We start from the raw sequence: 25,887 nt of genomic DNA on the forward strand, positions 1-25,887 counted from the left end.
GAGGCTTCCAGGAAGCCTGCTACTAGACAATTCTACTCCCAAAAATGGAGTAGATTTTCTACCTGGTGTGTTTCTAATCGTAAGGAGCCTCAACGAGCCTCCCTATCTTCTGTTTTGGACTATCTTCTACACCTGTCTCATTCTGGCCTCGAGTCTACATCGATACAAGTCCATCTGAGTGCAATTGCGGCTTTTCATCAGCCTCTGCAAGGGAAACCTCTCTCTGCTCATCCTGTGGTTTCCAGATTTTATGAAAGCACTTTTCCATGTCAATCCTCCTCTCAAACCTCCTCCAGTGGTTTGGGATCTCAACGTTGTCCTTTCCCAACTTATGAAACCTCCTTTTGAGCCTCTCAACAAGGCTCCGCTGAAGTTTCTCACTTGGAAAGTAGTTTTTCTTGTTGCCCTCACTTCTGCCCACAGAGTCAGTGAGCTTCAGGCCTTAGTGGCGGATCCACCTTTCACAGTATTCCATCATGACAAGGTGGTCCTTCGAACTCATCTGAAATTCCTGCCTAAAGTGGTCTCTGAATTTCATCTCAACCAATCCATAGTTCTTCCTGTGTTTTTTCCAAAGCCTCATTCTCATCCTGGAGAATCAGCTCTTCACACTCTGGACTGTAAACGTGCTTTGGCTTTCTACCTGGATCGCACCAAACCACACAGAACTGCTTCTCAACTTTTCGTCTCCTTTGATCCGAACAAGTTGGGACGCCCTGTCTCGAAGCGTACCATCTCCAACTGGATGGCGGCTTGCATCTCTTTCTGCTATGCCCAGGCTGGATTACCCCTTCCCTGTAAAGTCACAGCCCATAAGGTCAGAGCAATGGCGGCCTCTGTAGCCTTCCTCAGATCGACACCGATTGAGGAGATTTGTAAGGCTGCCACTTGGTCCTCGGTTCATACATTCACCTCTCATTATTGTCTGGATACTTTCTCCAGACGGGATGGACAGTTTGGCCAAACAGTATTACAAAATTTATTCTCATAAGTTGCCAACTCTCCCACCATCCCATTGAGATTAGCTTGGAGGTCACCCACTAGTGAGAATACCTGCCTGCTTGTCCTGGGATAAAGCAATGTTACTTACCGTAACAGTTGTTATCCAGGGACAGCAGGCAGCTATTCTCACGTCCCACCCACCTCCCCTGGGTTGGCTTCTCTGCTAGCTACCTGAACTGAGGAGACACGCCCGGTGCATCGGGCGGGAAGGCACTCGCGCATGCGCGGTGCGGGCATCTCGAAACTTCTGAAGTTTCTTCAAGCAAGTATGCTTGTGAGACGTCTGCATCGGGGCTCTGTCAGATGACATCACCCACTAGTGAGAATAGCTGCCTGCTGTCCCTGGATAACAACTGTTACGGTAAGTAACATTGCTTTCAATCCCTTGGTTTAACCCAGCAGTTCAAGTGATCCCAGCCTAAAAAATCCATTGTTGTTCTCTCTGTAGCAGGTCATCAACTCTCCAGAGCTTGCCAATTCTGTCAATGATGAATACTGTAACTGTTCAAAGTTGTGTCCCATGTTCAAACAGTGTAGCACCAAAGGTGCCTCTACCTTCTGTCTTTTGATGTTAAAACGATGTTCATTAAATTGCAATTTAAAAGATCTAACATTCTTCCCCACATAAATCATGTGACATGGACACTTGATGGTATATAGCACAAAGTCACTAATACAGTTACTGTAAATCTTCTTGTTAACAGGATTTACAAAATCTTTAATTTCTAAGGCAGGGGTCCCCAAAGTCCCTCCTCGAGAGCCGAATCCAGTCAGGTTTTCGGGATTTCCCCAATGAATATACATTGAAAGCAGTACATGCACATAGATCTCATGCATATTCATTGCGGAAATCCCGAAAACCTGACTGGATTCGGCCCTCGAGAAAGGACTTTGGAGTCACCTGCTCTAAGGTGACATTACGGTTCTTGCATGAGTCACATTTAAAGTGGCCCCTTACATCCAATGTCTTTTTGTTTTTATTTGTCTGTATGTCTGAAGGGCTCGGAATCTCTTTGGTTCCTATTCTGGTATCTTTGAAAACTTCATGTAACTTAATTACAGGCCAATGTTTTTTAACTATCCAGTCGATCATAGGACTAGCATGTGTATATTGGGAGATGAAGTTGGCAATAGATGGTTCATCAGATTGCTTTTGTCTAGGCAATAGGAGGTGTTCCCTGTGATTATATTTCGTCCTGGTGTATGCCTTTTTGAGTGTTTTGTGATTTATAACCTTTACATTACATTACATTACATTAGTGATTTCTATTCCGCTTGTGCCTTGCGGTTCTAAGCGGATTACATTAGAAGATGGCTGGACATTTCCAGGCGATGACAATACAATTATTTGTATAACTTTACAAACTTTGCAAACCTAACTTAACTTTTCGTACATAACTTTACATAACTTTACGTACATAACTTTACATAACTTTACGTGGAGTTACTTTGTGTTACTTTACATTATCCTTACCGTGCTTGCATAACTTGCATTAAGTTTACATAATTTATCTTACATAACTTTACAAGACTTTACGTAGAGTTATTTTATGTTATTTTACCTTATTATTCCAGTACATTGCATAACTTACATTACATGATATTACAAAGCATAACCTTATGTTATATTACAACGCATAACCTTATGTTACTTTACATAATATTACAACGCATAATCTTATGTTACCAAAAAATCGTCTGTTCCTAGGTTGCTATATCTGATTTTTTCGGTATTTGGGGAGACTGTGTTTCTAGATATGAATTGGCTTTACGCCCGATGCAGCTAGATTAGATGTTGCCTATGGGGACGAAGTTGCAGTTGGTTGTGAGTTGCAGTAGGTTATGAAGGGAGAGAAGATGATGGTAGATTATAATATTGGGATGTGTTTTTTGAATAGTATGGTTTTTATATCTTTTCGAAACGCTTTGTAGTCCGTAGTTGTGGTCAGCAGCTTGGATATGGTGGGGTCAATTTTCGCGGCCTGTGTAGCAAGTAGGTTGTCATATAACCTCTAGCATGAAGGTCTCTATACAGTTCCTTGGATTGATGTTTGCATTCTGACGCATTACTGCACTCAAACAGGCATGTGAGAAAAACTTTGCATGCACTCGGCCAATCCTTAGAGGGAGCATCGGCCCACATTGATAACTTCCCTCCTCAGTGACCCAGTGACCCCTATGGCTGTTGTATTCCTCCCCTTCTCTCCTTTGATCGTGTTTTCTAGTAGTGATGATTGTTTCTCATGCAATCCTCAGATTCAGAAGATGGCAGAGTCGGACTTGGCCTTGTTTGCCATGCAGTGCCTGGGTTGATGGGACCAAAGGAACTTCTCTGCCCTTTTCCCCCAAGGACTTCTCTGTTCTAATTCATGAGCCAGCAAGATGTGGTCACCGTGCTTTCAGAACGCCTCCTGGTAGCCGCATACAAGGGGCAAGCGGAGAATGTGGTACAGCTTATCAACAAGGGTGCCAAGGTCGCTGTCACCAAGGTAAGTGGATAAAGAACTCTGGAGCCAGGCCTTTGCTGGATGAAATTAGATACTTGTGTTGCCGATATAGACATGCAAGAGTCGCCACAGAAAAGGCCCAAGGCTTTTCTTTCTGTTCCCTATCTAAGGAAAGAGGATGGGATTTGATATACCATCTTTCTGTAGTTACAATCAAAGCATTTTATATTTTATATACAGGTACTTATTTTCTACCTGGGGCAATGGAGGGTTAACCCACCCTCCTCCTTTTCAGAACCGTAGTACGGTTTTTAGCACCAGCCATAGCTGTAACAGCTCCGATACTCATAGAATTCCTATGAGCGTCAGAGCTGATACCTCTGTGACCTGCGCTAAAAACCATGTTAAATGACTTGTCAGGTGGTATTAGGAAAGCATATTTTTATTTGCCTTCTCGTTTACCAGCTTCATAGGAAGATTTGACTATCTTTAGTTTTCTTGCATTTTCCCTCACTCCCCAACACAGAGAAATCAAGAATACCACTCATGACATACAATTTTTTAAGATTCAAGTTTATTGGCAGCTTGCTATGCCACCCTTCTCTTCCACTGCCAACTCTTGACGCCGTCCCTTCTTTCTTGCGGTGCCGTATGCCTGGAACAGGCTGCCTGAATCAATATGTTGTGCTCCCTCCCTGGCAGCGTTCAAATCCAAGCTAAAAGCCCACTTTTTTGAATCTGTTTTTAACTCTTAACTCCCACTCACTGCTGTCAGATACCTAGACCCACTGTATCATTTCCTCTACCATAATCTCCCCAACCCCGAAATGTCCTGTCTAAATTAGATTGTAAGCTCTTCTGAGCAGGGACCGTCTGTTGTATGTTAAAATGTACAGCACTGCATACGCCTTTCAGCGCTTTAGAAATAATAAATAGTAGTAGTAGGCGGTTCAAGGTTTACAATAAAAAAATACAGTAGTAAGAGAAAGAGAAGAGGGAATGTATAGATAAGCAAGAAAAAAAAAAGTACATCTTTTAAGAGAGAGTGAAAGGGATTGGGACTTATATACCTCCTTTTTATAGTTTTACAACCACACTCGAAGCGGTTTACATACAGGTACTTAAGGCATTTTCCCTATCTGTCCTGGTGGGCTCACAATCTATCTAATGTACCTGGGTCGGAGAGAAGGAAGAAATAAGAATACCGTATTTTTCGTTCCATTAGGCACACTTCCCCCCCAAGTGGGTGGAAATTAGGGTGTGTCTTATGGAGCGAATACCCATAGTGCCCCCCCTCCCCCGGTTACCTATTTTTAATGTGGTCGCCCTCCCTCGCTGGACGCGGCGCCCTCAACTGGCTGGCAGGCGACAGGGTACAGAGCTTGGCAAGGAGTGTCGGGTTGGGTGCAGAGCCTGGCAGGGAGAATTTGGTTCAGAATGGGTTTTTTCTTGTTTTTCTCCTCTAAATTTAAGGTGCGTCTTATGGTCAGGTGCATCTAATGGAGCGAAAATACGGTAATCCATTGTTTGTCCCAGATCTAAGCTGGAAGAGGATGAAGAGTTATGCACCAAAAGAATTTTTAGAGAAACATGGTTTTTTTTAGGCTTGTTTTAAATTTCTGAAAGGAGGCTGCATCAATTTTTTGGGGGGGAGGAGGGGGAGGGTGTGGGATAAGCTGTTTTCAGTGAGAAATGTAAGTGGGTAGGACGTTTTTGGAAGTTGTTTGGTGCACACTAGTTGGAATAAAAGTCATGGATAAAGGATCAAATTGTTCTTTAGGGATGGGCCAGTGACACTGAAAATAGAATTGCGGATGAAGTTTGCTTGGTTTTGTTACGTAGATCTAAGAGTACTTGACATAAAAATGGAATTACCATAAAATGATGATTGGTGATTTTAATACTGAATGAAGTCCTTTTTGGGGGGTGGAAAGTGTGTTGAATGAGAGACAGATGAGTTGAGTGAAGCATCTATCAGGAGAGATGTGCTGGGGAGGAGGAGAGAGCGAAATAACAGAAAGGGATGTGAGTGTATTTGAGAGAGGCAGTATCGGTTAATGAAGAGTCAGCATGGTGGAGCAGACTTCTTTTTAGTTGCACAAATGTCTCTGAATATGCAAGCAACCTAATCTGTCACAACATTGGAGGGTGGATCAATTTCCCTCCCCACCCGTGCCCAGCTGCTTTAGATGGCAACACTCTTGCCTTTCATATTTTAGTGTTTTTGTCGAAGTGGTACGCGCTTGCAAAAAAGAGTGACAATCGCTATCCTGGTTGGCTTTGTACATTGGTTTCCATGCTCGGCTGGAGAGGCCTTTGATAAGGGATATTTTAGAAAGACTGTATTTCAGAGGTGTCTCCTTGTTCCATTGGAATTAGAATAATGTCCAAAAAGCTAGACATGTACACTTCTCCCTCCATATTCATGGGTTTGTCACTCGCAGCTTCAATTATTCACGGTTTTCATCTTGCTGACTCTGCCCCCCCCCCCCCCCCAATGACATCATCCTGGAGTGCCGAGAAAAAAGTTCAGAACTTTTTTGCCAGCATGGTCAGGCAAATGGCAGCATTGGAGAAAATTGTGCAGAGAGAAAAGTTCAGCATTGTTTCAGCGTGGTCGGGCAAACCAAAGGAGGTGGGAAAGCTTGTGTGCAATACAGTAACTTGTTTTTTATGTTTAAATGATTTTTATTATTCCAGCAGTAAGAAGCAAATACAAACAGTAGTACCATTCAGGAAATAACATTTTCAAGAATATAATCAGTTCCCCTTCCATCCCCAAGAATCCATGGCCAGTCCAACAGCTGAGAGTGGGAATAAAATCTTAAAGATTCAAAAGTCTATTGTGAGCACACGGTGTGAGGTCCCGCCAGAAGTGCTCCCACACCTGACAAAATTTGCGACCCGGACCAAGAGTCAAGTCTCCCACCATGCGTCTCTCCAGTGTTGCGTGCACTATCATTAGGGATCTCCATTGTGCATATGACGGGGGATCACGGGAGAGCCATTTGGTGAGGATGGCTTTTTTTCCCATCAAAAGGGCTCTGGAGATAAATGCTAACATTCCCCTGGGTTTGGGCGAGGCTATATTATAAAATCCAAATAACGCCCTCGGTTGCGGAAGCCATCGCCTTCCCCAAAGCGATGTGGTATATAGGCCAAGATGTCTCCAAAACTGTTGGATTGCGGGGCAGGCCCAAAACATGTGACTCAAAGATGCGTGAGCCTGATTGCATTTTGGGCAGTAACTTGTTTTTTAAAAAAACAATCGTGAATATGTGCACTATCACGATATTCGCAAGGGCTACACCATAAATCCTGCAAAAAGTTATTTGCGATTTTTTTTTTTGCTATTCGTGGCCTTTCTTTGACCGTAACCCCTGCGAATATGGAGATGTACATTTTGAGGAAAAAAGTTCTCTTTGAAAATATCTAGGTCGCTTTTTTCCAGTGGGGCCTTATTGATAGTAAACTAATGTAAATTTTAATGCAGCCTTCTACTGCTGAACAACTGAGCTGTAACACACACTTTGATGAATTTATTACCACTTAGCTGTGTGGTGAATCAGATCCCAACAGTGCATAACCTGCATACATACATCTCCATAATCTTAACTGCTCTAGTCTTGGGAGTGCTTGCCAGTGTGCTCTTTTCTGGGTTGCTTGGAGACTACTTGATCTGTGCCTTTAAGTTACCTGAAACCAAGCCCTCGATCCCTTCAGAAATTTAATAGAGGTAAAATGTTTTCTACCTTGCTCGTGACAACTATTTATCTGCAGCTATCGGAAGGGCCATCGTTAGGTCAGAATCGTACACCTGGCGGAGGACAAGCCCACGTCTACAGTTAATTTTGTGTTTTTGGTGCTTCTTTTGTTTAAAGCTTACCTAACCAGTTTCCAAGGGAGACACAAATAGCAGGGCAGAAAATGAATAGTATCCCGAGCCTCAGGGAAGGGAAAACAAAGCACTTCTGATGGGAAATCTCAAGATAGCTGGACCCTTTCATCATTTTAGAACCAAAGCTGCATTATTTTGGCTGAAAGCTAAACTGTCAAAAGTCGACCGCCGTGTGGTGCACGAGTTGGGAATGGTGTGGCAGCATGGCTACTGGACAGGCCTGGGTCCTTAGGGCTACCGAACGTCCGGATTTACCTGGACATGCCCTCCTTTTAGAGGGCACGTCTGGGCGTCTAGATGGCTTTTCAAAACCTGGCACTTTGTCCACGTTTTGAAAAGCTGCTTCTTTGGGACCGAGTTGGGAGGGTATGCGCACGTACAATGTGGTGTTGTCTGCGCATGCATGAGATGTCCACCTGACTGACGAAAACATGTTGGGGGGGGGGGGGGATCGGGGTGTGATGTGGGCATAACGGGCAGGCCTGGAGGGCAGGGCTATGAGTCCGGATTTTATTTAACTAAAATTTGGTAGGCCTTGGCCCTTAATAACTACATAAATAAATGTAGGAATCAATATAATTTCCAGTTGTGATGATAAACTAAATAACTATAAGTCATATCACAATATTAATAAATTCAATAAATTAAATTAATTTAAATAGTGCTCAGACCCACAACCATTAATGTTCAAGTGTAAAAACACACAACACTGGCTGCCGTCAGACCCTCATGGCACTATTTGTGCCTTAATAACTACAACCACACAAGGTTAAAAGTAAAAGAAGGCACTTTTGTTGATATACAGTAGAAGGGGTATGAAGAGCAAAAAATGAGTCTTTGTTCTCAGGAATTCTCCCTGTAGCTTCTGCAGGCCCACTAGTCTGGTTCTCAAAAAAGGGTAAAGGATTATGGACTTATGCCTTTTTGTGGTACCACCAAAGCAGTTTACATAATCGGTGCAAGTACTTTCTCTGTCCCTACTGTAGCTGGTTTTAAGAAAGGTTTGGACAAGTTCCTGGAGGAAAAGTCCATAGTCTGTTATTGAGAAAGACATGGATTGGCCACCGTGAGAACGAGCTACTGGCCTTGATGGATCATTGGTCTGACCCAGTAAGGCTATTCTTATGTTCTTATGGACTCTCAATCTGTTTTTTGTACTTGGGGCAATAGAGGGTTACGTAAGTTGCTCAGAGTCAGAAGGGGCTGCAGTGGGAATTGAACTTGGGTTCACTGCCCACTGCCGTAACCATTAGGGTACCCCACTTCTCTATAAACAGATGGTCTCTGGCCTGGAGAGTCTGTGCTTCAGTATACAAACAGTTGGGCCTAGCCTAGCCCTGAAGTCCAAAGTACATTTATCAGCAGTATTCCAAGGTAGACTTGGAGGCTTCAGTAGATGGAACCTAAGCACAGTACCGGGCAGAGCTTTGGGTTCTGGCCCCAAAATAGCTAAGAAAAAGGAACATTTAAATTAAATCGGTCATTTAAAGGGAGGGTAAGGTTGGACAGACTGGATGGACCATTTGGGTCTTTATCTGCTGTTATTTGCTATGTTACCTTGGTGGAACACACTTCTGTAGTAGTGGCATAAGAACATAAGAATTGCTGCTGCTGGGTCAGACTAGTGGTCCATCCTGCCCAGCAGTCCACTCATGTGGCGGCCCTCTGATCAAAGGCCAGTGCCCTAACTGAGACTAGCCCTACCAGCGTACGTTCCGGTTCAGCAGGAACTTGTCCAACTTTGTCTTGAATCCTTGGAGGGTGTTTTCCCCTATGACAGACTCCGGAAGAGCGTTCCAGTTCTCTACCACTCTCTGGGTGAAGAACTTCCTTACGTTCGTACGGAATCTGTCCCCTTTCAACTTTAGAGAGTGCCCTCTCGTTCTCTCTACCTTGGAGAGGGTGAACAACCTGTCCTTATCTACTAAGTCTATTCCCTTCAGTACCTTGAATGTTTCGATCATGTCCCCTCTCAATCTCCTCTGTTCGAGGGAGAAGAGGCCCAGTTTCTCTAATCTTTCGCTGTACGGCAGCTCCTCCAACCCTTAACCATCTTGGTTGCTCTTCTCTGGACTCTTTCGAGTAGTACAGTGTACCTTCTTCATAGGGTGGAGGACTTCTCTTCAGAACCTCTCTGTTCTGTCCTGCCAGAGGGCTTTTAACGTCCTACTTTCTTGGAGCACTGCCCTCTTGATTGGAGGCTTTGCCCTGCCTCAGTTCCAGCTTCAGTGAGGGTATGTCCTTAAGGAAACCCTGCCTTGTACCACACACTCTCTTACAAATGGTAATACCCTCATGTTACGGGCTTTACTCTTAACTCATCATTCACCAATCTTTCTGCTGGCATGACCCCAATTTGGACAATTTGGACACCGACATCCAGTGGAGTGCCCACCTAGGTTGTGACCCCAAACACAAGTTTTATGACCCCCCCAAAGCATGGGAAGCTCTGCTGTACGTTACTTATATGCTCACTACGCATGTACATTTGTGAGTTGGTTTGGTTTTCACCCTTTTGAGCTGCTCCACACAATTCTGGGAAGTCTGCTTCACATTAAAGACTCCGGCTTGGCACCTGTCAAATAAGGGAAAGATAAGTGTGCATAGGGTTACCAAATTTTGACCCCGCCCCGTTCCATCTCCAACCCCGCCCTGTTCTGCCCCAGCTCCACCCAGTTCTGCCTCTGGCCCCAGACAGATGCTGGGTTTTGGAAAGTCCATCTGGGAGTCCGGACAATCCTCTAAAAAGAGGACATGTCCTGGTTTTCTTTGACGTCTGGTAACACTTAAGTGTGCGGCAGTTACCGGCGAAGACACTTTGGGCCAGATTCTCTAATCAGCATCCTAATCGTGGATGCCTAGCGACACCTAACTTAAATCTGCGCAAAAGTTAATTTTTGTAATCAGTTTTTAGTGGTGTGACCAACAGGAATCCTATGGGCAGGACCTTAGGCGGGGCCTTAGATGCCTGGACCAATCAGGTTCTACGCCTATCCCCGATGCATCCCACAATGCATTGGGAAGGGGCAGGCCCACCATTCAGAGGAAGACAGGCCTGCTGGATGGACAGAGGGAGGACTTGTCTGTCCAGCCATCTTCTAAGGTTAGAGGGGGGGGTCCGAGTTTGGGGGGTTAGGGTGGAGGGGTGTCTGGGGAGTTACATAGGTGGTCCGAAGGGAGTTCTTGGGGGGGGGGGGATTGTCCGTCAGGAAGGATTGGGCCGATTGTGGAACATCAATCAATGTTCCAACAAGTTTCCATGCAAATTATTTGCATGGAGGCTCACTATAATAATGTCCCACCAGTTGCTCTGAGCTGGTAAGGGGAAGTCCGAACAGTTGAGTGGCAGAGGAAGCCCCAATGCAGCCTCCTGCCAGTCAGCTGTTGGGGTTTTTTCTTTTTTTTTTTTTTTAATGGCACAGAGATGCACATGCACAATATCTGTCCCATTAAAAAAGAAAAAAGCCCCCCTGATGGTGGTCCCCACATGACCCCCGGTATCAAAAAATCAACAGGAGGTAGCTCCCACAGAGACCCCCTGAACTGACCCCTCCCATGCTCCTAACCCCAAAATCAGCAGGGAGGATGCCCACTCTCTCCTGCTGCCGCGAACCACCCCCCTTGAACTGTCCCCCTTGCCATGCCCATCCTAATTGATCCCTACCCTTCCCCCTCCCCTTCCTACAAAAAGAATCATCAGGAGGGATGTCCACTCCCTCCTGCCACCAGATGTTCTCTGCCCCCCCTGAACCACCCCCTCTGAACTTCCCCTGTACCTTAAAAATAGATGACAGCAGGAGGGATGCCCAGTTCCTCCTGTTCTCCAGGCCCACCACTCCAAAATGGTGGGCCTTTCCAGTGCATTCTGGGATACTCTGGGTGGGGCCTTAGGCATCTGAGCCAATCAGGGCCTTGTTCTCCTTCCTCTGTATACTAATTGGCTCATTTGCATATCAGAATCGGAGAATGTAGGACCACACAGAAGACCATGTGAGCTATTTTGGGCATCGGGTTGGCAAATACGATTTGGCCGCTAAACCAGTCAAACTGGTTTAGCGACGATGGTTAGACGATTGGAGACTTTAGTGCATCTAGCCCCGTATCCCACTTTTTGTTGTGCTCATTTGTTATTCATTGTGGGATATTTTTGGTACCCTTTTTTTTTTTTTTTTTTTTTTTAGAAGCCACTGTGTGTTATCGTCCTTCAAATGTCCTAGCTAGTGTTAGTGGCTTATTCCATGGACTCTCCTGAAATATTGTTGTGTTATGGTGGTTTTTTTATCCTTAGTTTGTTTAAATTTCTAACTAAGCATTTGCTTTTTAGTTTCGTTAATTAATGGTGTGCAAGCTCTGAAATAATTTACAGCTGAGCTGTTTCTGCACCTCAGAGGGTGTTTTATTATTATTATTTTTTAATAAGTCCTTGAGGGATCAGCTCGGTGTCCTGTTAAGAACAATTCATACTTTCTTTAAGAAGATGAGAACAGAGTAAGAGAGGCGTTAACATATACTGTCATATTTTAGTCGGGTGAAGAGCAGTGGAGGTGGTTCTACAGTCGCTGGAGGTGTTAGTGTCATACAGCTTAAGTGTGAGAGGAGAGAGGAAAAGTCATCAAGTCTGCTGAAAGTACAGAAAACTTGGATTTTGGTAACAGCGGATAGCGTAGGTAGTTTTAAGAAAGGTTTGGACAAGTTTCTGGAGTCTGTTATTGAGAAAGACATGGGGGAAGCCCTGGATCGGTAGCACGGAATATTGCTACACCTTGGGTTTTGGCCAGGTACTAGTGACCTGGATTGGCCACCATGAGAACGGGCTACTGGTCTTGATTCTTATGTTCACTATTATGATATTGTTTGTAGCAGGGATAGTTGCAGTGGAAATGGACAGGTTGAGGATATGGTAGATGGGAGGGGTTAAGTAGACGGTTGGGAATAGGGTCTGAGGGGCATGAAGTAGGCTTGGCTGAAGACAGAAGTTGTGCGGTTTCTTCCTCTCTGATTTCAGAGAAAGAAGAAAAGTCTGCCACATTTCTCTTAGTTTCTGATCGCATTTCTTGTTAGCTGAGGATGCTTATCCATGAATTAGTCACATTAACAGTGTCTCCAAATGGGTTAGTTTTGCGCATATGTCGACGATGAAGATCCTCACTCCTAAGCCAAGGAATGTGAAATATGAAGTATCACCTCAGTATGAAAAATTAACTGATGAAGCTCGCTTTGATGGTTGCATCATGCGTGACCAGTAATCAAATTTCTGATACCTTTTCTGCTTAATTCCACCGATTTTTCACTGGATCTTTGGCAGCCTCCTGTGTCAGATTCTTTCTGACAATAATATGAGAGTACAGAATGTTTTGTGTTCCCTGATGAGGAAAAGGTCAAATGTAGTAGGTCTGTATTTTATGAGCCTCGTCTCAAACACAATGGTTTGAAATTATGCTTTAGCAAGCAGACTATATTTCCTTTCTATTCGCAGAATGGCCGAACGCCTCTACACCTGGCTGCTAACAAGGGTCATCTCAGTGTTGTCCAGATTCTGCTGAAGGCAGGATGTGACCTTGACGTTCAGGATGATGTAAGTACAACAGCGGGGGCTGCCTCACTCTGGCTCATTCTGCCACACTGTAGGCCTCGGATCGCTGGTTAATGAGGAAGAATGCAGGAGCAAGGTTAGGTAAATTAGATGGTTTGTGAGCCCGCAGGAACAGACAGGGAAAACGAGTACCTAAATAAATTCTTGTAAACCGTTTTGAGCTCCCCTGGGAGAACAGTATAGAAAACTGAATAAATAGATAGTCTGACAAGTTTCAGCCCCTGATAACCAGAGCTGATATTGTGACATCATAATGCCTCATTCCACCAATGCCTAAGAGCCAACCTCATCAGTGATGTCACAATGGCTTCATTGTCCTATACTTGGCTCAATTCTACTACATTTTGATTTCTAGAGCTACAGCCTCAGCACCCTGAGGTTGTGGGTTCCTTGTGACCCTGGGCAAGTCACTTAATCCCTTCATTGCCCCAGGTACATTAGATTGTGAGTCTGCCGGGACAGTTAGGGAAAAATGCTGGAGTTCTTGAATTAAATTAGTGTAAACTATTCTGAGCTCCCCTGGGAGAATTGAATAGAAAATTAACTCCCCCTCCCCTTTTTACGAAGCTGAGTTAGGCTTTTTTATCACCAGCTACGGCAGTATTAGCTCTGATGCTCATACTGCTGCAGCCGGCGATAAAAAAGCCTAACACAGCTTTGTAAAAAGGGAAGGAGGAGTAAATTAAAAAGTAGAATCCAGCTGTCGGGCAGGGCAGTGAGCCAGTGAGAGATGGAAGCCCCAACTCCTACTTTATGTATTGAAATACAAGTAAAAGCACAGATTCTGAATGTTAGCAGATGTGGGCATGAGAATAAACTTGAAAAAAGTTTTTTATAACTAACAGTACACTTCCCTCTCCGTATTCGCGGGGGTTAGGGGCAGAGCTGGCCCGCAAATATTGAATATTTGCGAATAAATTTTGGGCCGGCTCTGACCCACCCCCACCTCCCTCTTGGCATCCTAAATCTTACCTGGTGGTCTAGCGGGCCTTCGGGGCAGAAGCAATGTTCCTGCGCTCCTGCCCCGTGCAGATCATAGCAAATGGCTGCCGTGAGTTCCCGTAGTCTCTCAAGACTATGACGGGAACTCCCCGCAGCCATTTGCTATGAGTGATCTACACGGGGAAGGAGTGTAGGAAGATCGCTTCTGCCCCGAAAGCCCGCTAGACCTGGGAGGCGGGAGTGAGTCAGAGTTGGCCCATAAGTTATTTGTGAATTTTCTGTATTTGCAGGCTGGCTCTGCCCCTAACCCCCGCAAATATTGAGGGAGAAGTGTATGTTGTGTATTATGTATGTTATGAACAGAGGAGTGGCACTGTAGTATTCGAATGCCTTATAAAAGGTATCTACAACTGATCACAATTCTAACTGATGAACTGTGAATATTTTCTCTAGAGCTGCTAAAAACAATACTTATTCAAAAAAACATTGTATAAATTGTTCTACTAGAAGATTTAGGATTGAACTTCATTATTATTTATGTAAACCGAGTCAAGCTTCTTTTTAAGAGGATAACCCGGTATAAAAACTAAAGAACTAGATTGGATGTTCTAGGGTTTTGCAAAAAGGTTAAGGTGCGTTAGATGCAAAATCTCCGGGACAACTTGGGAGTATTCCCAATAGGACTGTTGGATGATTAAAAATCTTAAAAGCAATTAATCTCATGATTAAAAAAAGTTCACCTCTCTCCCCTCTTTTTCTCTCCCCTTCCTCTCCCTCTTACCTAGCCACCTCCTCTCTCTCCCTCCTCTTTCTCTCCTCTCTTACCTCTCTTTATAGTCGCCTTGAGCCTGTATAGGTATGAGCAACGCACAAATAGAAGATTAGATTAGATTAACTGGGTTGCCCTGGGTTATTCTCTTCCTTCCCTTTCCCAGCTCCTGCAATCACATCTCATGATGTACAGTACCCCTGATCTTGACAGTTCCCACCCCCAACCCTAGCTCTCTCTCTCTCTCTCTCTCTCTTTTCACTCCTCCCCTTTCTAAACTTGCCTGGGTCATAGGCAGCATCTGCAGTACAAGAAGGCTTCCTCTGCCAACCCCGAGACCCTTCATGCAACCGCATCCATCCTCCTCTGATACAACTTAATGTTTTCATGAGGGCAAGACGTGGCTGCAGGAAGGCTCTTAGGGGCAGGGGCAGAAGCCTGCTTGAATCGCAGCCCAAGCAAGTTTAGAAAATGGCCCGGGGTTGGGGGAGGGGGAGAGAAAAGAGATACTTGATCGTTTGAGATGGGGAGGGGGTTGAAGGTACAGTGTGAGAGAGGATGCTGGACCTATGGGAACTAAGGGAAGGGAAGGAGTAGCCTGTTTTTTTTTTAAATTGTGAAATTAATTGCAATTAATATTTTTAATTGTACACAAAATTAATATGATTAACCCGCAACCCCAGTTCCTGGCACTTTTGTGTGGGCTGCCATGCAGCTAATGCAGAGCCTGGCCAATCAGAATAGGCCCGGGAGCCTTAGGTCCCACCTGGGGGCGGGGCCTGAGGCACATGGGCCCAACCCGACCATGTGCCCAAGGCCCCGCCCCCAGGAAGGACCTAAGGCTCCCAGGCCTATTCTGATTGGCCCAGGCGCCTTAGGCCCCACCAGTAGGCGGAGCTTTGGGACGGATGGGCCAATCCGGTCTCATTCCGTCGTTGGCTGCCTGCCGGACAGGCGGGTTTGGCTCCCGTCTGTCCGGCCAACTACACAAAGGTACGGGGAAGGGGGGTGGGGGTGTCGTGGGGGTCGGCCAGGGGGGTCGCGGGTCGGCTGGGGGGGCGGTCGGAGGTTCTTGGGGGGGGCGGTCGTTGGAAGGGGGGTTTGCGTCGAGGGCAGGAGGGTTTAGGCTCCCTCCTGGCCCGAACAACTAGCGGGGGGGGGGGTGTCGCCAGGGCCAGGAGGACTTGGGCTCCCTCCTGGCCCGATATTGTCGGGGAGTTGGGGAGTCGGCGGAGCAAGAGGGCTTGGCTCCCTTTTGCCCCGATCGTGTCGGGGAGTCGGGGGGGGGGGGGGCAAGAGGGCTTGAGCTCCCTCTTGCCCCGATCGTGTCGGGGGTGCCGCGGTTGGCTGGGGCAAGAGGGCTTGAGCTCCCTCTTGCCCCGATCGTGTCGGGTGTGCCGCGGTTGGCTGGGGCAAGAGGGCTTGAGCTCCCTCTTGCCCCGATCGTGTCGGGGAGTCGGGGGGGCAAGAGGGCTTGAGCTCCCTCTTGCCCCGATTGTGTCGGGGGTGCCGCGGTTGGCTGGGGCAAGAGGGCTTGAGCTCCCTCTTACCCCGATCGTGTCGGGGGTGCCGCGGTTGGCTGGGGCAAGAGGGCTTGAGCTCCCTCTTACCCCGATCGTGTCGGGGAGTCGGGACCGCCAAGAGGAAGAAGCAGGACACCGGTAAGAGCTTCTACATGATGGGGGGGGTCGGGAGCCTGTGGGGGTGTGAGCGGTCCTTCAGGGTGCGGGTGGGAGTGCGTGCGAGCGGTCCTTCGGGGTGCGGGTGCGTGCGAGCGGTCCTTCGCGGTGGGGGTGCGAGCAGTCCTGCGGGGGGGGTGAATCGGACGTCGGGGGGGCATCAAGCTTTCAGGGTGGGACAGGACTTCAAGGGGGAGAGGAGAGTCGGGGCATGCGAAAGGAGAGTCGGGGTGGCCAGAGGAGAGTCGGGGCGGGCGAAAGGAGAGTCGGGTGGCGACGGGAGAGTCGGGCAGCATGCGCGGTATACGGGTGTGCGCGGTATATAAAAATTTCTGTACATAGATTTGTGTTTTTCATGCGCTATACCCGTGTGCGCGTTTTACACGGGTGCGCATTATCTACGTGAAAATACGGTACTTCTCCCTCTGTATTTGCGGTTTCGATTATTCAAGGTTTTTAGCTTGCTGGCTCCTTCCCCCAAATTACATCAGGTCGCATCGAGAAATCGCTGATTCCAAGCCTTTACAAAGAAAATCGCTGATTCCCAGCACTTTCTTCACCGTGTTTTGCCTCTCCTTCAGAAACAGGCCAAGTCTCCTACCATGTTATTCACGGTTTCACTATATTCACGATGGTTTTTAATAGAAAGCAGTGAATCACATATGAAAGTTATTTGTGGATTTTCTGTATTTGCGGTTCTGTTAATCCCCTATCAGAGCGAATACGGAGGGAGAATTATCTACCAAATTAACAATCAGCATTTGGTAACGACCTCCGTGTTAAAAAGAAATTCCAGTCTTCGCCCGTTTCATATCCATTTAACAGCCACGAATGGCAAGTTTCATGTCAAATGTGTAATGCATCATTATACTGTCGGCACAAATTAGTTCTTTCGGTAAAACATCTAACACAGCATTATTTCTGCATAGACTTTAAGGAACAATATTTTACCCGGGCTGCAATCATGTGAGAAGTACTAATGAAGACAGTGTGTGGGGAGTGTGTGGCACAGTGGTTAGAGCTACAGCCTCAGTACCCTGAGGTTGTGGGTTCAAATCCCTCACTGCTCCTTGTGACCCTGGGCAAATCACTTAATCCCCAGGTACACTAGACAGAGTTTGAGCCCACCGGGACAGATAGGGAAATATGATAAAGTACCTGGATGTGAAACCACTTAGGATATAAGTGGTATATAAATAAAATAAATATTCACAAAACTGTGAAAGGAAACTGCCATATTCCCATAAATTTTGTATCGCTTCAGTCATCCCTGCTCCCCATTCAACTACTACAGAAGAGTTTTCTATGAAGAATGATGACTTAGTGGTGTGTATTGGATCTAACTGAAGCATTAACCCTCTGTGATAATAACATGATAAACAATCTCCAGGCACAGGTATTATGCTGAATCCAGAAACAAGTGGATTGTATCCATCTACCAGTAGGTGGAGATAGAGTACTTAGTTGAACTCAGCCTTACAAACGTACGGAAGTTCTTCTTCACCCAGAGAGTGGTAGAAAGCTGGAACACTCTCCCAGAGGCTGTTATAGAGGACTACACCCTCCAATGATTCAAGACAAAGTTAGACAAGTTTCTGCTGAACAAGAATGTGCGCTGGTAGGTAGGGCTAGTCTCAGTTAGGGTGCTGGTCTTAGACCAGAGGGCCGCCGCGTGAGCGGACTGCTGGGCATGATGAACCACAGGTCTGACTCAGCAGTGGCAATTCTTTTGTTCTTATGTTCTAAATCCTCCTGGCCAACCAGTATACTCTGTGTCTCCAGTAGGAATATGAATATATTTCTCACAGCTCCTTCTCTTGTTAGCTCCTGTACAGGCCTCCAGGCCTTTGGTCAGTTGAGCGGAAGGGTGTTCTGACTGTGCGGTGCCATCTTTAGAGTCCCTACCCTACCCCACCCTCCCACTGCTACTTATGTACATTTCTCCTTTCCAACAAACTGATTAAAGAAAAAATAAGAAAAGAAAAAGTAGGCATTTTAAGGGCCCTTCCCGGCTACTTACTCTGAAAGAAGTCCGGTCCCTTTACTCCCAATGACTGATTTCTAGCTCCCTCAGTTTGGCAGATGGGAGATTTGGGAAGAGATTGTTTCAGCTTATATGCTTTCTGATACACAGCTTCCTTATACTTTTAGGGCTGTTTTCACCAGAATGGGTGGAGACTCGGTCTTCGTTGCTTAACTTATCCAGACGCTTTCTTTGGGGTTTCATCTTTTGCATAGACATTGAATGCTTCCCTCCCTGCTTAAGGAATGTTTTGCTAAATCCCACTTGTCTCTGGATTCATCTGCTACTGCCTCACCAATTTGCTTGACTTCTTTGAAGGTGTGAATAAACAAGTGGATAGAGGTGAGCCGGTTGATGTAGTGTATCTAGATTTTCAGAAAGCTTTTGACAAAGTTCCTCATGAGAGGCTCCTGAGAAAATTAGAGTCATTGGATAGATGGCAAAGTTCAGTTGTGGATTAGGAATTGGTAATCAGATAGAAAACCAAAGGGTAGGCTTAAATAGCCATTTTTCTCAATGGAGGAGAGTAAACAGTGGAGTGCCGCAGGGATCTGTACTGGGACTAGTGCTATTTAACTTATTTATAAATGATCTGGAAATTGGAACTAAGAATGAGGTGAGTAAAGTTACAGTTGACACTAAACTGTTCAAAGTTGTTAAAATGCGGATTGTGAAAAATTGCAGGCAGACCTTAGAAAATTGGAAGACTGGGCATCCAAGTGGTAGATGAAATTTAAAGTGGACAAATACAAAGAGATGCACATTAGGAAGAGTATTCCAAATCGCAGTTACCAGATGCTAGGGTTTATCTTGGGGTTAGCACCCAAGAAAAGGTATCTGGGTGTCATTGTAGACAATACAATGAAACGTTCCGCTCAATGTGTTGCAGCGGCCAAAAAAGCAAACAAGATGCTAGGAATTATTTTAAAAAGGATGTTTATGTTTATTCAAATTTGATATACCACTGAATCTTACAGAGTTCTCAGTGGTTTACATATATCTTACAGGTACTTCAAGCATTTTCCCTATCTATCCCAGTGGGCTCACAATCTATTTAATATACCTGGGACAATGGAAGATTGACAAGACTAAAGAATGTTATAATGTCTCTGTATCACTCCATGGTGCAACCTTATCTGGAGTATTACATTCAGTTCTTGCCTCCTTATCTCAAAAAAGATATAGCGGCACTAGAAAAGGTTCAAAGAAGAGCAACCAAAAGGATAAGGGGATAGAACTCCTCTCGTATGAGGAAAGACTAAAAAGGTTAGGGCTCTTCAGCTTGGAAAAGAGATGGCTGAGGGGGAGACCTGATTGATGTCTACAAAATCCTGTGTGGAGTACTGTAGAATGGGTACAAGTGGATTGATTTTTCACTCCGTCAAAAATTACAAAGACTAGGATATTCGATGAAGTTACAGGGAAATACTTTTAAAACCAATAGGAGGAAATATTTTTTCACTTGGAGAATAGTTAAGCTCTGGAACGCATTGCCAGAGGTTTTGGTAAGAGTGGATAGTGTAGCTGGTTTTAAGAAAGGTTTGGACAATTTCCTGGAGGAAAAGCCCATAGCCTGTTAAGAACATAAGCAATGCCTCTGCTGGGTCAGATCTGAGATCCATCATGCCCAGCAGTCCGCTCAGGCAGCGGCCCAACAGGTCCAGGGCCTGTGTGGTAATCCTCTATCTATACCCCTCTATCCCCTTTTCCAGCAGGAAATTGTACAATCCTTTCTTGAACCCCAGTGCCGTACTCTGCCCTATTACGCTCTCTGGAAGCGCATTCCAGGTGTCCACCACACGTTGGGTAAAGAAGAACTTCCTAGCATTCGTTTTGAATCTGTCCCCTTTCAACTTTTCTGAATGCCCTCTTGTTCTTTTATTATTCGAAAGTTTGAAGAATCTGTCCCTGTTACTGAGAAAGGCATGGGAGAAGCATTGAATGTTGCTATTCTTTGTCACATAATAGTGACCTAGATTGGCCACTGTGAGGATGGGCTACTGGGCTTGATGGACCATTGGTCTGAGCCAGTAAGGCTATTCTTGTGTTCTTAAGGAAGGAAAAATTTTGTTCTTACCTAATCATTTTCTTTCCTTTAGATGCAACAGATGAATGCAGAAGTCCCACCCTGTCTCGGATTGTCGGGATTATGTGTGGGTTTGGGGTTATTTTTTTCAGTTAGTGTTTATTTTTGATTTATGATAAGTGATTCGATAATCAAAAATCAGCTGTGTGGGAGAGGAGTTTTATAGGACCACTTGTCTAATGGGTGATCAGGAGGCTGTATATCCAATAAGGTTGGGTTCAACTCAGTACTTTTTTTCCACCTGCTGGTAGATGGATACAACCCACTTATGTCTGGATTCATCTGCTGCATCTAAAGCAGTGATCTCAAACTCAAACCCTTTGCGGGGCCATATTTTGGATTTGTAGGTACTTGGAGGGCCGCAGAAAAAATAGTTAATGTCTTATTAAAGAAATTACAATTTTGCATGAGGTAAAACTCTTTATAGTTTATAAAACTTTCCTTTAACAGTTAAAAGGAAAGATATATAAACTATATAAAAAGTTTTACCTTATGCAAAATTGTCATTTCTTTAATAAGACATTAACTATTTTTTTCTGTGGCCTCCCAAGTACTCTATTTTTTTCTGTAGCCCTCACATTTAAAGTTTAATATCTTTTCTTTCTCAAAACTGACACATTTCAATCACTATATTGAAAATAAAATCATTTTCCCTACCTTTGTTGGCTGATGACTTTATTTTTCTGTGCTTTTAACTATGTTTTCAGGGCCTTCTTGTCCTTTGACTGTTTTTCTCTCTGTCTTCACTTTCTGCTTTGCATCCATCTTTGGCATTAACTTAATATTCAATTTTTCTGCTTTCTTTTCAAAATCTACGTTTCCATGTCTTACCTTCCCTTCCTATCTCTCTCTTCTTCCGTCCTATTTCCATGGTCTGACATCTCTTTCCTTCCTTTCTCTCCCTCCCTCCTTCCTTCCTTCCTTTCCCCTGGTCTGGCATCTGTCTCCTTCCCTCCCCCCATGTCCTGGCATCTCTCGTTCCCCCTCCATGGTCTGGTATCTCCTTTCCTTCCCTCCCTCCCATAAACTTGGCTCCTCTTGTTCCTCTCCTCTCCCTTCCCTTCCTTCTCTTTCCATCCCTCTCTTTCCCCAATTGGTTGCAGCAGCAACAGAAGCAGCATTTCCCTTCCCCCTTTCCTGTGTAGCAGAGGCATTTCTCTTCCCCCTTCCCTCCCTCTTCCTTTCCCTGTACAGCAGCAGCATTTCCCTTCCCCCTTTCCTGTGCAGCAGAGGCATTTCTCTTCCCCCTTCCCTCCCTCTCCCTTTCCCTGTACAGCTGCAGCATTTCCCTAGGGTCCCCCTTTCCTATGCAGCAGCATTTCTCTTCCCCCTTCCTTTCCTTGTGGAGCAGCAGCGTGTCTGGCCAGCTCAGTCGATTGTTCCGTTCAAAACCGTGGGTGGCGGCTCCTCGCGAAATCCACGCCTGCGTTTGAAGCCTCTCTGATGTTGTGATTTCAGAGAGGCTTCCGATGTAGGAGTGGATAGCACGAGGAGCTGCCACCCGCGGCTTTGAACGGAACGATCGACTCAGCCGGCCAGACAAGCTGCTGCTCCACAAGGAAGGGAAGGGGGAAGAGAAATGCTGATGTTATAATATATATATATAATATAATTTTATTTTGTAAGATTATATTTCACAATGTGACTGGTAGTGGAGAGATTTATATTGCTGTTACTGAGAGGACACCAGAATTAGACGTATGTTTTATGGGGAAATGTTCTAACTCTGCTTTGCAACTAGTTTTAATAATGTGATTTCTTGTGTGCAATGTGAGCCTTTTTCCATACAGCATATCCTGAAAAAAGATAGCAGAGGGGAAACATGATAGATAATTATGAGTGGAGTGGAATGGGTAGATGTGAATCCCTTATTTACTCTTTCCAAAACTACAAGTACTAGGGAGCATGCAACAAAGCTACAAAGTAGTACATATAAAACAAATCTGAGAAAATATTTTTTCGCTGAGTACATAATTTAGTTCTGAATTTCATTTCCAGAGAATGTGGTAAAAAAGCCTCTAGCTTTAGCTTTTGGATGAGTTTCTGGAAGCAAATTCCATAAATCATTATTAAGGTGGATTCAGGGAAAATCCAATGCTTATTCCTGGGATAAGCAGCATAAAAATCCTGCTTATTGCAGGTTTTCGGGTCTCGCTGCGTCTTTTGACAAAGTTCCTCATGAGAGGCTCCTGAGAAAATTAAAGAGTCATGGGATAGGTGGCAAAGTTCAGTTGTGGATTAGAAATTGGTTATCGGATAGAAAATGGAGAGTAGGTTTAAATGGTCATTTTTCTTAATGGAGGACAGCAAACAGTGGAGTTTCGCAGGGATTTGTACTGGAACCGGTGCTACTTAACTTATTTATAAATGATCTGGAAATTGGAACAATGAGTGAGGTGATTAAAGTTACAGATGACACTAAACTGTTCAAAGTTGTGAAAACGCATGCAGCGAGACCCAGAAACCTGCAACAAACACAATGCCAGCTGCGGAAACCCTGAGAGAACAGCATAAAATCTATTTACACATTTTTGTGATCCTACTTAGTAGTTGTGACCTGGATTCGCTACTGTTGGAAACAGAATACTGCACTTGATGGACCTTTGGTCTGTCCCACCATGGCAATGCTTATGAAAATACACATGTAGCAGAGTTTATATGTTTCCCCTGAGGCCAATGAGTCTAACTCCATTTGGAAATTGTCCTCTGGGAGCTGAAAGAAATAACTATAGCCCTGTTTTTTTATTTAAGTAATCAGAAAGAAATGTTGCATAGGACCTGATTATGCTGACATTGCATGCCTACATGGCTAACCTCCTAATCTACTCGTTTTGTTATTTAAAACTTTGCAAAAGATAGGCGTTAGATGAAGAAAGACCTCCAGTGGCCTAGAATGGAACCATGAATTTCAGCCGGCAGAAGCACTTTCTGTAGAACGCCATCATGATGGGAGCTAATACTTTGCTCGTACTCACCAAATCTACTGACTCTTATGGAAACCCTGAACAATTGATGAGCATTCACACAGCGCGGACCTCAGAAATGGTCCAGGAGTCGGTCGCGCTGGGGAAAGGCGTCAAGGACAAAAAAGAGCAGAAAAATGAGTGGACAAGGGCTAGGAAGGAGCAGAGAAGACCAGAAAGAGAGAAGGAGGTTAGATATCTCTGTTGTTCGTGTGTTCCGCCTTGAGTTTCCCCTGTCATGTGAATTATTTGATATGTCTGGCACGAGAGAGTTTCCAATTCACTGCATGGTTGCATGGTGAGGGAGTCATTACCATTCCACAAGTAGCTTTATTTTATTTTTTAGTTTTCTGCCTACTTTATTTGGAAAACAAACTAAAGCTAAAACATCATGGGTCTCTAAGTTTCTGAAAAATTGTAGCATGGGATGTTGCTACTCTTTCGGTTTTGGCCAGGTACTAGGGACCTGGATTGGCCACTGTGAGAACGAGCTACTGGGCTTGATGGACCATTGGTCTGACCCAGTAAGGCTATTTTTATGTTCTTAAAACCAGGTCAAGATGAATATACTGGAAGAGGCATGTCCAATAGGGGAATATACTAGGCTAGGCTGAAAAGAGAACAAAAGTCCATTGTACTTGATCTTGTTGGGTTGTTTCTGGCTGATTTTCCCATGCTGCTCTGAGGGAAGACAAAAATAGAAACTAGTCTGTTTTCTTTCCCAGTGAAAGAATGCCCCCCCCCCCCTTTTTATCCTGGAACAGAGGCAGCAGAATATTGTTTTGGTTTGATGAGGGGTCAAACCAAGCAACTTCTACTTCTGACCCTACCTCTAGTTATTCGAGTGAAGTTTTATTAGTTCAGTGCCTTCCTTAGACATAGCCCAGCCTAAACCAGTACTGATTATTATTTATTAATTTGATATCCTGCCTGTACCATCTAAGGACCTAGGCGGATTACAATGTTAAAACAAAATAAAAAGCACACCAATAATATATAGGATAGTAAACAACTTAGACAAATTACATTTTTAACTAATAACTACTTCCTGTCTCTAGTTCTTCTGTTTTGGTCTTTCACATAGGTCCAATGTTATGTGGGACAGAGCTGATCAGGTCTGTGCCTCAGTATGGCATCTTTGAAGACCAGCGTTTCAAATCTAAGCAGGTCACAAAACTCACAGAACTTTTTGTATTCCAAATGTTATCATATCCAATCTCATTTTGAACATTTTAACAAACATGGGTCATTATTTTTTATCAGGGGTGTCAACCTCAGCCCTCGCAGGATTGGGTTTTCAGGATTTCTCAAATGAATATGCATAAGATCAATATGAATACAGTGGAAGTGCATGCCAATGGATAAGAACATAATGGCCTTACTGGATTAGACAAATGGTCCATCTAGCCCAGTATCCCGTCTTCACAGAGGCCAATCCAAGTCACAAGTACTTGGCAAAAACCCATATAGTAGCAGCATTCTATGCCACCGATCCAGGGCAAGCAGTGGCTTCCCTCATGTTTATCTCAACAGCAGACTATGGACTTTTCCTCCAGGAACTTGTCCAAACCTTTTTTAAAACCAGATATATAAACTGCTCTTATCACATTCTCTGGCAAGTGTATTCCAGAGCTTAACTATTCTCCGAGTGAAAAATATTGCCTCCTATTGGTTTTAAAAGTATTTCCCTGTAACTTCAAGTGTCCCCTAGTCTTTGAAAATCTTCATGCAGTAAAAAATCGAACCACTTGTTCTACTCCACTCAGGATTTTGTAGGCTTACGTCATATCTCCCCCTCAGCCGTCTCTTTTCCAAACTGAAGAGTCCTAACCTTTTTAGTCTTTCCTCATATGAGAGGAGTTCCATCCCCTTTATTATCTTGGTCGCTCTTCTTTGAACCTTTTCTAGTGCTGCTATATCTTTCTTGAGATAAGGAGACCAGAACTGAACGCAATACTCCAGGTGAGGTTGCACCATTGAGAAATATAGAGACATTATAACAATCTTAGTTTTGTTTACCATCTCTTTTTAATAATTCCTAGCATCTTTGATATTTTTTGACCACTGCCGCAAATTGAGTGGAAGGTTTCAGCGTATTGTGCACGTGAGACCCGGATATTTTTCTTGAGTGCTGACCCCCAAGGTGGACCCTAGCAAATTTGTGGCCATTGAGACGCAGAAATCTGCTGCTTTATCTCAATGCTCCAAATGTCACGAAGACCAGTCTTTAGTTTCTTATTCAAAAATTCAGATATTAATTTGTACCACTGAGTGGCCTGATGCCCCAGGATATCTGTCTGGAAGCATAGGACCGGCAAATTATACTGATTTTTAAGATTTTGCCAATCAGGGAACCCCTTCTGAATGGCTTGCTTCAACTGCAACCACCTATAATTTTGAGACTTATCAATACCAAATGTTTGTTGCAGTCGTGAAAAGTCAAGCAGCTTTCCACCTGATACTACATCATCCAGAGTACGTATGC

The 25,887-nt window shown here is 44.6% G+C and overlaps 1 protein-coding gene across 17 annotated transcripts in view; it reads left to right on the forward strand.

The window, feature by feature from the left end:
- ANKRD6 (ankyrin repeat domain 6) overlaps positions 1-25,887 on the forward strand; it is a 224,114-nt gene that overhangs the window by 114,545 nt on the left and 83,682 nt on the right. For 13 of the 17 annotated variants that reach the window (XM_033936181.1, XM_033936183.1, XM_033936175.1 and 10 more), the window contains exons 2-3: positions 3,259-3,491; positions 12,824-12,922. In XM_033936181.1, coding sequence (XP_033792072.1) covers positions 3,372-3,491; positions 12,824-12,922 — 219 coding nt within the window. In that variant the 5' untranslated portion in view covers positions 3,259-3,371. Of the gene's footprint in view, positions 1-3,258; positions 3,492-12,823; positions 12,923-23,294; positions 23,593-25,887 lie in introns of those variants that run through there. The other 4 variants (XM_033936184.1, XM_033936185.1, XM_033936186.1 and 1 more) reach the window with 4 other exon arrangements.

This window comes from Geotrypetes seraphini, chromosome 3 (genome assembly GCF_902459505.1).
Source record: "Geotrypetes seraphini chromosome 3, aGeoSer1.1, whole genome shotgun sequence".
NCBI lineage: Eukaryota > Metazoa > Chordata > Amphibia > Gymnophiona > Dermophiidae > Geotrypetes > Geotrypetes seraphini.